Below are 13,226 nucleotides of genomic sequence, written 5' to 3'. Positions count from 1 at the left end.
TATCCCTGAGGGATATGGAACTTACAAACTTTGGCTTATTGTGATTTATTCTGCCATTCTAATCAGAAATAAGAGTAAATCAAAAGAAATTAAAACAATGTCTCATGAATAGACATAATTCAGACCAAACTTGTAGTGTCTGCCAACACAGCCTGAGGACCCGGCTCACCCCCAGACCAGCTGGGACATCACTACAGAGCCTTTCCTGACTCTGAGCTTCTCTTCACCAAGAGCTAGTCACTTCTTTTTCTGTACATCCCACTATTCCTGCAAGTATTACACAGTTTATAATGATTTGCTTACCCGACAGCTTCTTGGAGCTTCTGTCTGATTCATCTTTTCATCCTCAGTCCCTGTCCTCTGTAGAGATTTCATAAACAGTTGTTGAACTCAATTAAATTTAAATTCAGAAAACATTATATATCACAGTGGGGTTGAAAAATATTTCCCTTTAATGAGGGTCCCACTGGGCATTGAGTACAGAGTATGCTGGGCCATCCCTCACAACCTTCTAACTGCCACTGCCATTCTCATCGTCAATGCCACCTCATATGATATGAATGTCATTATGTCCTATCCCACCCCAACCCCTTCTCACTAAGGAACCCATATTGACACCCTCTTGGTCTAGCATCTGGTCTGACAGGTAGGTAATTACACACCTCTCCCACAGCTCCCTGATTGCATCTTCTCATGGTTCTCCTGTGCCCCCCACTTTCATGCCTTCCTTATCCTCCTGCTGCTGTTCCCAACCCCCTTCCCATTTGTCTGTACCCTACTCCTTCCCCCAGTCTGTACCTTTTCCTCCTTCAGGGGTCCTCTGCAGTCCTACTCGCCCCATGAACTTTCTACAACCTTCTCACTCCCCGGTGAGGACTTTGACCTGTAGCATCTGCTGTACCAGAACATTTACATGGAACTGTGTGCAGTTATTTTTAAATTAGCTTTATTGAGGTATAATTTACATACAAAAAATGTCACCTATTTGAAGTATCCAATTCAACGGACCAATGCACACTGCCACCACAATCCTGGTAGGGAACCTTTCCTTCCATCACCACAAAAAGGTCTCTGTGCCCCTTTCCAGCCAATCTCTTCTTCCCACCCATGACCCACGACAATCACTGATTTGATTTCCATCACTACTGTTCTGCCTTTTCTAGAATTTCATGTAAATGGAATAATGCAGTACCTGGGCTTGTATGTCTGGATTCTTTACCCAATAAAACGCTTTTGAGATTCACACACATCAGAGCACGTATCAGTGGTTTATTCTTGTTATTGAACAGTATTCTACTATATGGATGTAGTACAATTTACGTATCTGTTCATCAGCTGATAGACGTTTGGGTTCCTTCCAGTTTCGGACTATTAAGAATAAACCTGCTGTGAATATTTAAGCACGAATCTTTCATTTTCATTTCTCCTGGGTGAATACGTAAGAGTCAGTTGCTGATTCATTTGGTAAGTACGGGTTTAACTTATAAGAAATTGTCACATTGTCTTCTCAAAGGGGCTATATGATTTTGTGCTCCCACCGCTAAAGGATGAGAGCTCCAATGGCTCCTTGTCTTCATCCACACTTCTTGTCCTGTCTGCCTCTTTTACTTTAGCCATTCTAGTGGACGTGAAATGATATCTTATTGCAGTTTTAATTTGCATTTTCCTGTTGATTAAGGACGTTGAGCATCTTTTCTTGTGCTTGTTTGCCATCCATGTATTTTCTTTGTTGAATTGACTTAAAATTTGTTGCCTGTTTCTTATTGAGTTCTGTGTTGATGTTGAGTTGTAAGAGTTGACATTGAATTGTAAGGGTTCTTGACATTGAGTTGTAAGAGTTCTTTGTATATTCGAGATACAATCATGATCAGACGTAAGTTTACAAAATTTTTTTTCCCATTCAATATTTTTTTTCATTTTCTTAAGTGTCTTTCATAGAGCAGAAGTTTTAAATTCTGATCAATTACAATTTATCAATTTTTTTACACTTCATGCCGTTTGCAATTTATATTAGAAATCTCTTTTATTCCCAAGAGCACAAAGATTTCCTCCTATGTTTCCTTCTAGACATTTTATGTTTTTAGCTCTAACATTTAGATCTATAACTCATTTTGAGTTTTTTTTTTTTTTTTGTCTATGGTGTGAGATAAGGGATAAGGATCAAGTTTTTATACATGAATATTCAGCTGTTCCAGCACCATTTTTTAAAATGCTGTTTTTTCCCCACTGAATTACCTTGGCATTTTAGTTAAGAATTAGTCGATCATTTACATGTGAGTCTATTTCTGAACTCTCTACTCTGTTCCATTGATTATGTCTCTGTCCTCTGTCACGATTACTGTAGCTTCACAGTAAGTCTTGAAATCAGGTAGTGTGAGTCCCACAATTTTGTTCTCTTTTTCAAAATTGTTTTGGCTATTCTAAGTCCCTTGAATTTCTACATAAATTTTAGGATCAGCTTGTCAATTTCTACAAAAAACTCTGCCACAATTTTGATTTGGATTATGTTGTGTTTATAGATCAATTTGGAGAGAACTGACATCTTAACAATATTGAATTGTTAAATCCTGAACATGATATATCTCTCCATTCATTTAGAGCTTAATTTCTCTCAGCAATGTTTTGTAGTTCTCAGCTTATAAATCTTGTGTAAATTTTATTAGATGTATTCATAAGTATTTCATTTCATGTTTTTTGATGCTATTATAATTTTTTTTTGGTTTCAATTTCCAAATGTTCCGTATGCTGCTACAACATAGAATCACAATTGCTTTCTGTATGTGGACAGTGTCTAATCTATCTTGTCTGTCTAATCTATGTTAATACCAGTGTATTTTTTATTGTACATATTGTATATTTCATCTATAGAATCTTTATTTGGGTCTCTTTATATCTCCCATTCTTTTCTTCAGCAAGTTTATGCATTCCTCCAACTACTTGAACATATGGAATATATTTATAGTAGCTATCACAGCATTTTTTTTTCCTGTCAATTCCATCATCTCTGTCATTTTTCTGTCTCTTCATGTAGATTGTGGGTCATATTCTCCTGTTCCTTTAACTGTCTGTGTCATAGTCAGTTTGAGCTGCTATAACAATTTACCATAGCCTGGGTGGTTTAAACAACAAACATTTATTTCTCACACTTCTGGAGGCTGGGAGGTCCAAGATCAAGGTGCCGGCAGATCTTGTGTCTGATGAGGGCCTGCTTTCTGGTTTGCATTCTTCTTGCCATGTCCTCATGTGATAGAGAGCAGAGAGAGAGGAAGAAAGCTGTCTCCTGCATCTTCTTCTTCTTCTTTTTTTTTTTTTTTTTGATTTCTTTTTCAATTATTTTGTTGAGGTCATAATGGTTGATAACATTGTGCAATTTCAGATATACATTGTTATTTATCAATTTCTGTATAGATTCATGCTGACCACCAATAGACTAGTTTTTATGTGTCACCATACATATGTGCCCCTTTATCCCCTTCACACACACACCCTCCCCCCAACCCAGCCCATTCTCCTCTGGTAACCACTAATCTGTTCTCTTTATCCATGTGTTTGTTTATCTTCCATATATGAGTGAAATCATATGGTGTTTGTCTTTCTCTGTCTGGCTTCTTTCATTTAACAGCATACCCTCAAGGTCCATCCATGTTGTTGCAAATGACACGATTTTGTCTTTTTTATGGCTGAGTAGTATTCCATTGTATATATATACCATATCTTCTTTATCCATTCATCATTTGAAGGACACTTGGGTTGCTTCCCTATCTTGGCTATTGTGAATAATGCTGCAATGAACATAGGGGTGCATAAATCTCTTTGGATTGTTTATTTTAAGATCTTTGGATAAATACTCAATAGTGGGATAGCTGGATCATATGGTATTTCTATTTTTAATTTTTTGAGAAATCTCCATACTGTTTTCCATAGTGGCTGCACAAGTTTGCATTCCCACCAGCAGTATATGAAGGTTCCCTTTTCTCCACATTCTTTCATGTTTCTTCTTATAAGGGCACTAATCCCATTCATGAGAGGAAGTCCCATCTCCAAACACCATTACATTGGAGATTAGGATTCAGAGTATGTATTTTGGGGAGACACAATCATTCAAACTATAGCAGTCTAGAAATTTTTGTTTGGACACCTGACATTATAAATTTTACATTGTCAAGGGCTGGATTTTGTTGTATTTCTTTGAATAATTTTGGGCTTTGTCCTGGGAATGTAGTTATAGTATTGGAATCAGTTGGATCACTTGAGACTTTTGTCAAGCTTTGTTATGGAGGGTCCAGAGCAGCATTTAATGCAGGATTGTTTTAGCTCCATGACTCCTAAGGTGGTACCCTTCTGAGGATGATATCCAGTGCTCTGTGACTTGAAAGGTGTCACCACTCTGCCTGTGGAGAGAACTATTTCCAGCCTGGGAGAGCTCTGGGAATTTTTCTGCCACTCTTTTCTGGCATTTCTTCATCCAGTCTTGTGTTGCTCCCTCTGAAGGACAACTCTCTGCAGTCTCCTAACTTCTCTGTATGTAGCTTCCTTCTCTCTCTTATCTTGCCTTGCAAATTATAGCTGCCCAGGCTCTTTGAACTCTCATCCATGTCTCCTCAACTTGGCGAGATTGCCGTTCTCTGTTTGGGCTCTGCCCACTGCTCTGCAGCTTGGAAAGTGCTTCCAGTGACAGCTGGAGCTTCCAATGCTCAGATCCTTGTTCACCTCACTTCTCCCATCACAGACGGTAACGCTGCGATGTCTATCGCCCAACATCTTAACTCTGTTATTTAATATATTTTGTAGATTTTTCCAGTTGTTTAATGCAATAGAGTACATTTGGTCTCTGCTAACCCATTGTGGCTGGAATCACAAGTCTTGCAGTCATGTTTTGATCAATATGTTTAATCTGATAATCTGATTGATACATTTATCTCCTCACATGCTTTTGCAACACGGGAGCTTTGAATTATGCTTCTTTGGCACACAATAAAGCAGTCATAAGTCTACCCCTGCAGGCAACTGCAAAAGTGCAGAGGTGACCCAGGCCCCCTGCAGTCTTCTGTCCAGAGCCATGACAGAGAGCAGTGAAGACTCACTCTCCAAATGACAGCTCCAGGCATCAGGGAAGGAACGGGGTGGAGGTCACTCCATCCCTGACTGTGTAAGCAACAACATGAAATCAGATGATACCAGAAGTGTGTTCTGAAAATCCTTCAGGGAGAGCCCGTGTTATATCGACTTTCTCCCCCAAATGTCGGGTACCAACATTGACTCTGTGGGTGAGGACTGATTCGGCAGAGTGTGATGAATCACTGGGGGTGTTTTGCCTTCCTTGCCTGTGCATCTGACGCCTGCCTTTCTGGTGCTTCTCCCTCTTCCTGACCTTGTCAGTCCACGTGGCAGCAGGTAGGGTAGAGGAAGAGAACGACTGCACATTTAACTTGAACATGGAAGGATTCTAGGCCAGGGATTGGGTCTGGGTGGGGAACAGATAATAAGGCAGGATGATAAGCAACAGCAGATAAAAAAAGAATGAGTGAGTCTGAGAAAAGCCAAGAATTCTTCTTCCCTTCCTGATTGAGTCAGTTTCAAATGATAGATTTCAGAGTCTTGCACTCTAAGACGCCAGCTGCATCCTATACTCGTCTCCTGGTGAATTTCTTGAGCCTGGCTCCATGCATCGTCCCTCTTGGTGTTCCCGGGATATCATATGCTCAGTCTAGGTTGTTTGATAATAGTCAAGCTGATCCAACTGGGCCGGTCACATTGTTTCACAAACATGCAACGCTCAGTGTTCCTTTTCAGCTGGAGCTGTATGGGTCACCTGCAGGAGGTCACCCTCACTGCCAGCCCTTTGCACAGAGCCTGCCTGCTCTCCAAGGACCCAGAGCAGCCTGTGCATGGAGCCTTTCCCCACTATGCCAGCCTTAACCTTCCTTCTCACACTCTGGTTTCTGATGACTAGGATGTGTCTGCCCCAGCAGATGGGTGGTTGTAAACTAGAGTGTACACTGGAAATATCCATGGCCGCTAAGAAATATACACATGTTCCTACTGCCTTTCCAGGCCAGAGAGTCGTATTCAGTCCAACTTGAGAAGGACCTACACATTTGAACTTTAAAAAATTATACCAGAGGGCCGGCCCCGTGGCTTAGTGGTTAAGTGTGCGCGCTCCGCTGCTGGCAGCCCGGGTTTGGATCCCGGGGACGCACCGACACACCACTTCTCTCGCCATGCTGAGGCCGCGTCCCACGTACAGCAACTAGAAGGATGTGCAGCTATGACATACAACTATCTACTGGGGCTTTGGGGGGAAAATAAATAAATAAATAAAATTATTAAAAAAAAAGTATTATACCAGAGATTCTCACATGGCCACATGGGTGAAAATCGCTGAAATACATTGTAAACTATTTGCAGTCTAGGACTATAAATTATATGTTTTCTAGACACAACTCCACTTCTATAGATTTTGTTCAGTGGAATCTCGTTGAATGTAATTAAATTGAATTTTGCACAAAGATTTCTGTGCAGATCAAAATCTGTGGTTTTGCTAGTATCACCCTTCCTGATCTTACAGATCAGGGATCAGCAAGTTACAGCCCACGGCCACTCAAGTCTGGTCAACCCGTTCCTCTGTGTCACTGCTGTGACTGCTATCAAGCTCCAAGGGCAGATTTGGGTAGTTGGGACAGAGACTATATGAACTGCAGAGCCTAAAATATTTGCTATCTGGCCCTTCAAAGAAAGAGGTTGCTGACATCTGTTCTAAGTAAATATTTTTATGTAAAGTAGCGTTCTGTGTACTCTTTGTGTTCAAATGGGATAGCATGCTATTAACTTAATTCTCTGGCTTTCTGAGAATTCTTGTCTTAACTAGAGTGTACTTTGCTTTCTCTCCTTAGAGTCACTTCTCTCCTATTATCTCCGCTGGTGAGCCAAAGGGGTTGAACCCTCTGTACCTGGCTGGGATTTCCTGCCCAGATCAAGCACCACCATGAGCGGGGTGAGCATCTATTTTGTTTTGGCTGGGAGTATAATTTCAGTCAATTGTGGCTACTTGAACATTGCACTCGAGCTAACTCTATCTTCATTCATTTTCCAGGAATTCATGAATTTCAGCAACATCTATGATTTAAGTGAGGATTATTTTGGGTCACCTAATACGTCAGATTACCCATCTGAGGATGATACATTATGTTCCTTGCAGGAGGTCAGGAGATTCTCTGGGCTATTTTTGCCCATTGCTTACTCCTTGATATGTGTCTCTGGCCTCCTGGGCAATATTTTGGTGGTGGTCACTTTTGCTTTTTATAAGAAAGCCAAGTCGATGACAGATGTTTATCTCTTGAATATGGCCATTGCAGACATACTATTTGTCCTGACTCTCCCATTCTGGTCAGTGAATCACGCTACTGGTGAATGGGTGTTCAGCAACGCCATGTGCAAACTGATTAGGGGTATCTACACCATCAACTTTAACTGCGGGATGCTGCTCCTGACCTGCATTAGCATAGACCGCTACGTGGCCATCGTCCAGGCAACCAAGTCATTCTGGCTCCGGTCCAGAACGTTAGCACACCGTAAAGTGATCTGTTTTGTTGTGTGGGCGGTGTCAGTCCTGATCTCCGGCTGGACTTTCACGTTCAATCAGAAGTACAACGTGCAAGGCAGCGAGGTGTGTGAGCCCAGGTACCCCAGGGTCTCCGAGCCCATCAAGTGGAAGCTGTTGATGCTGGGCCTTCAGCTCCTTTTTGGTTTCTTCATCCCATTGGTGTTCATGATATTTTGCTACCTGTTTATTGTCAAAACCTTAGTGCAAGCTCAGAATTCTAAAAGGCACAAAGCCATCCGCGTGATCATAGCAGTGGTTCTGGTGTTTCTGGCTTGCCAGATTCCTCATAACGTGGTGCTTCTCGTGACTGCCGCGAACTTGGGTAAAATGAACCGCTCCTGCAGCAGCGAAAAGCTGATCGGCTACACCAAGAACATCACCGAGGTCTTGGCTTTCCTGCACTGCTGTCTCAACCCTGTGCTGTACGCATTTATCGGTCAGAAGTTTAGAAACTACTTTCTGAAGATCATGAAGGACATGTGGTGTGTGAGAAGAAAGCAGACATCACAGGGCTTCTCCTGTTCCAGACTGTACTCGGAAACCTTCATTTCCAGGCAGAACAGCGAGACGATGGACAACGATAACGCGTCATCCTTCACTATGTGACATTCCCGGAAGCGTGGTGAGGATGTGCTGACAGCCATGATGCCAAAATGCGTGGGAGATGCGGAAATTAAACGAAAGGAGGCCAGTGTCTTTCCTTAGGGATCAGGACCGAACGTGACCTTGGTCCCCATAAGTCTCTACACGGGGTGGTGGGTGGGCTCTGATATGTAGCATCTCCCCAGTTTACGGGACCAAGAGCTCTTATGACTCCAGAAGACCTCACAGCTGGCACTCCACAAAACAGACTTTGGTAAATGCTGGATTAAAGCAAATTGTTGACCAACATGAACATTTCCAGAAATATTCACGCAGCACTCCTAGGCCACAGTTTCTTCTGGCCGTAGCAAAAAAATCACATGGTCTGGAAAACCAAAACAGAAAGAAAACAAATGAAAGCCCTCACACAACTCATCTTATCTATTGAAATGTTTACTGTTGCTGTTATAAACAGCACAATCAACAGGCTTGCCCTTGGCCTCATTTCCTCATGATACACTCACTGAGCAAGAGATTGTAAAAAGGCAGAAGAAAACAAGCTCAGGAAACTGCAGGAAAAGACAGAAAAGGTGGCTGGATAAGTGTTAGTGACAATGTTCACCGCAGATAAGGCACGTCAGGTCCTAATGGGCCATTAGGAAAGTGTGTCACCTTTATTTCTCCGAGAAACTGATCTTTGTAATTGGTAACTCTCCTCTAAAAGTCCATTAGAGAGCCAGCCCTGATGGCGTAGTGGTTAAAGTTTGGCGTGCTCCGCTTCAGCAGCCCGGGTTCAGTTCCCGGGCACAGAACCACACCACTCATCTGTCAGTAGCCATGCTGTGGTGGTGGCTCACACAGAAGAACTAGAGGACCTACAACTAGGATATACAACTATGTAACTATGGACTGGGGCTTTGGGGAGGAAAAAAAAAAGAGAGAGAAGATTAGCAATAGATGTTAGCTCAGGGTGAATCTTTCCCAGCAGAAAAAAAAAAAAAAAGATCTCCTGGATCCTTAGAAAACACATGTAGCCTCCTAAATTATCTTGTAAAATATTAAAAAAAAAAAGTCCATTAGATTGACAGTTCTATAAAGACGGGATACTTCAGCACACAGAAAGGGCTTAATAAACATTTGTTTAACAAATCATAATGAAATTGGAGTTTATAGTGCAGTTAAAGTGTTAGGTGTTTAAAATTTTTTTTTTTTAATAAATAGAATACATTTTTTAAAAGAACAAGAGAAATTGACTGCAACAATATGGAAAGAGCTTTTGTTCCTTTCCCACAATGGAGATGAAAAAGGATGTCTTCTGGTCGAGGACTCTGGTTATGAGCTTCAAATGAGCTAGTGGGTAGGTAGACTCCTGTTGGCTTCTGAGGCTGGTTTTCAGTGGTTTTATCTCAAGTCTAAAGTTAATTATAGAATCAGATTTTAACAACTGTCTTCACCATCATAGAAAGTTCACAGAACTCAGATTTTGAAAGTGCTGTGTAAATATATGAACATAAGTGGAACAGTATCAACATATATTACAAACATATTAGAAGGATACTGACATGTTTAATTCTGACAAATGTGTTATTTGAGACTCTTTGTGTTCCTGTAAGCTGTAACTATGCCTCTATATGAAAATCAAAGTGATATCTTAGGATTCAAAGTCTGTATTTTTAAAACATGGTTTTGGCTTTGCAAAATAAAACTGTTTTGTGTGTGAAGTAGGTACATTCTTCCAGGTTCATGTTCTAACTGGGGGGACCGTGCTGCTCAGAGGTCTCACGTCCTTCAAATCTGTTAGCACTGAACTCCAGAAATCAAAGCAAGATGTCACGCAGACGCTTCGTGCGGTGAGGCCGATGCACTGATACGATCTGTGGAAGTAAGTTTGTTTCTAAACCGGCTCAGGAACATCCTGCTTATTTGGGACAGTTGGGAAGTTCTGTGTAACTTAAATCTTCAGATAAAGGAAGCTTATTTCTTTAAGCCCTAGCTCTTTTAAAATTCCAGCCATAATGATTAAAAACGTTTCTAAACTGTACTACATACTTTATGTCACTAAATGACATTGTTTTTTCTCCCTGCCTTGGGCGTCAGAGACCTGTGTCATGCTGCAATGCACGCTGACGCCCTCAGGAGACACGGCTCTGGGGGTCTTTACTCCTACATGAAATGGCTATGGATTGTTCTTTAACAGCTCTTATGTCTTCTTTTCACGGATTTCCCCATATCTTCTCTCACCGTCAGGCTCCGGCTGGACCTGAATGTGTCTGCCTTTAGTCTCTCCTCTGCACTCTCTGCAAACATGGTTCTGCGATGTTTGGGGAACCAGCTCTCTGCACCCGTCAGAACCGTGTATTAATAGGGACAGTGAGGTAGGACCCTCCAGTTTGTTATTAATAAATTAATCACATACACATGCATACGTTTATTACATATACATATGTGTATGTGTGCTTTGTGTATAATCATATCCATTTGTGCTGAGCAGAAGACAATTTTTCTTGGTTCCCATTACAAAGTAGTTAAGATGATCTCGATCAATTACTCTGGATAAATCGATTTTATTATACATGAATCTCAACAAAGGTGAAAGTTTAGGCACTGCAGCATTATCTTGCAAATTGCACATCTTGATAATAGGCACTTAAATATCACCTTGCACACTGCATGCTGATTTGCTTCTGAGCAATTTTTGTCTCTGAGCAAATATGCCTACTAGTTTTTAAATGAGGCCAGAAAAGTACAATATTTTCAAATCCTTTTAAGATTTCTGATAATGTGTGCAAATTCCAGGGACTCTGGAGGTATAAGTACAGAGAATCTGTCAGAAATGAATACAGTGTGTATGCTTATATTATACTAGCACATTCGTTTGGGAGGGCTGCCATAATGAAATATCACAGACCTGGCAGCTTAAACGAGAGAAATTTATTCTCTCACAGTCTGGAGGCTGGAAATCTAGGATCAAGCTGTCTGCAGGGCTGGCTCCTCCCGAGCCTCTCTCCTGGCGTGTAGACGGCCGTCTTCTCCCTGTGCCCCAACGTGGTCGTCCCTCCGTGCACGTCTGTGTCCTCATCTCCTCTTCTTGTGGGGACACCAGCCCTATGGGATTAGGCCCACCCTAAGGACCTCGTTTTACCTTAATCACCTCTTGAAAGGCCCCATCTCTAAATGCAGTCACATTCTGAGGTGCTGGTGTTGGGGTTCCAACATGTGAATGTTGAGGGACACAGTTCAGCAAATAACACCTAGTTTTCTGATGGTAGAGCAACTTTTCACGTTAAAGTTAATTTCAAACACGTGAGAATGCATTGCCGGATATTTCTTCCCTTCTAATAAATTATGTTCCAAATATTCACTCCCGTTTCAGTTTTTCAGATGCCTATCCCCAAGAATGAAGACGACAGAAGACAGCTGTGCTCTCGGGTCTGACCACACTCACCTGTTTAACCTGCAGGGTAACCGACTCCGGTCCACACCCACCGTGGCAGCACTTCCTCTGAGAAAGTCTTCCATGTCACAGTCCTCGTGGCCAGTCTGCTGCCCCCGATCCCCGCCCTGAGGGGGACCTCTCCCTCCCCCCAGTCCTCCTGCAGGGCAGCGGGAATTTCCCCAAACTCGGGCTGCCTCTGTTCTCCCTGCAGAGAGCTCCCTCTTCCCCGGGGAACCTCGGGAGGTGGCAGCAGCTGTGGCCACAGCAGTCAGTCGTGACGGTGCCCGTGGCGGCCGGGACCCCATTCTGCCCACCCACTTGTATAAACAGGTTGTTCCCGCCTTGTGGCCTCTGTTGTCATAATCCCAATCCTGGAGCCCCTGGTATCCTCCCTGGCAAGTCTGGGGAGCACAGCGAGCGACGTTTCACATCACAGATAGACAATCCGAATCATCAGAGCCCCCACAGAGCCCAGCTCCTCCGATGTAGTCTCCTCCTGCTGAAACCCCCCCCCCCCCCCCCAGGAACCTGATGTCCACGTGGTCTTCGTGCTCAGGGAGTTTACACAACGGGGAGGCTGCAGCATGCACGGCTCAGAACGGCCTGCTGTGACTTATTTCCACTTTTTGCAGTTCAGTACGCACATCCGTGAAGCTTGCTGCAAGTCGCAGGGTGCACTGTCACGTTCCTCCTTGATTTGCTTTTGCTAATACAATTTTCCTGACATTTTATTTAGGTGCATCCTTAAGAGAGCTAAAGGCAAGAGCTGTATCTTTCTAATCCCTTGAGCTATTTCTCTCTCGTATTAGAGTCAGGTAGACAATCCAGGATGATCAGCGGGTTGCTGTTGTCCTCAACTCCAGGCTGTCCTCAGGGTGCAAGGGGGCTGCTGTAGCTCCCTCCATCACATTTCCATGCCAGCCAACAGAAAGAGAAAAAAGGGGAAGGAGGTGGCCTTTTCTTTAAGAACACAACATGAAAGCTGTGGGACTCACTTCTCCCAAACTATCGGCCTTACCCTAGTCAGGCGGGTACGCCAGGAGACAGAAAGCGGGGGAAACGTCTTCCACTGGGCAGCCGCCTGTCCACATACATATAATCACGGTGAACACAATAATCCCGTCATTATGCGGGCGGGGAGAAGAGACACCGGGAAAATGAACTCAACTGAAGGAAAGACAACCGTACTACTCGCTCCAAAAAAAAGACGAAGGTTGTAAATCGTAAAGAAATAGTTCAAACTGCGGAAGAAGAGAGCGCGAGGCGGGCTCAGCTGAGGCCTCTGGGAGGGGGCCAGAGGCTGGTCCCGGGGAGACAGGGCGGGCGCAGGCCCCCGGCCTGCCTCTCCTCCCAGGTCTCGCCGATGACCCCGCTGCCGCCGGCGCGGTCAGTCTGGGCTGTCAGGCCCTGCACCTGGAGTTAGGGTCACCATTTCATGAGAACGTTTCATTGCTCTGCCTCTTTTTGAAAGAGTAACTGGCTTCTTGGACCTGGCATGTTTTGGGGTCTTGGTTCTGAAGCTGTCATGTAAGTAGGTGAACCACTTCTTCGCGCTGACGGTGAACACACGCATCCCTGAGCCGCTGTAAGACCTTCCGAGACTCC

At 43.3% G+C, this 13,226-nt stretch overlaps 1 protein-coding gene across 1 annotated transcript in view; it reads left to right on the top strand.

The window, feature by feature from the left end:
* Window positions 1–9,906, top strand: part of CCR6 (C-C motif chemokine receptor 6) — a 76,745-nt gene extending 66,839 nt beyond the window's left edge. Inside the window, exons 2-3 of the mRNA XM_004440553.3 lie at window positions 6,894–6,994; window positions 7,094–9,906. Coding sequence (XP_004440610.1) covers window positions 6,986–6,994; window positions 7,094–8,209 — 1,125 coding nt within the window. The 5' untranslated portion in view covers window positions 6,894–6,985 and the 3' untranslated portion in view covers window positions 8,210–9,906. The remainder of the gene's footprint in view (window positions 1–6,893; window positions 6,995–7,093) is intronic.
* The last annotated feature ends 3,320 nt before the right edge of the window (window positions 9,907–13,226 follow it).

Source organism: Ceratotherium simum, chromosome 38 (genome assembly GCF_057802395.1).
Source record: "Ceratotherium simum simum isolate JZ-2026a chromosome 38, ASM5780239v1, whole genome shotgun sequence".
NCBI lineage: Eukaryota > Metazoa > Chordata > Mammalia > Perissodactyla > Rhinocerotidae > Ceratotherium > Ceratotherium simum.
This window is presented reverse-complemented; position numbering and strand designations above follow the sequence as displayed.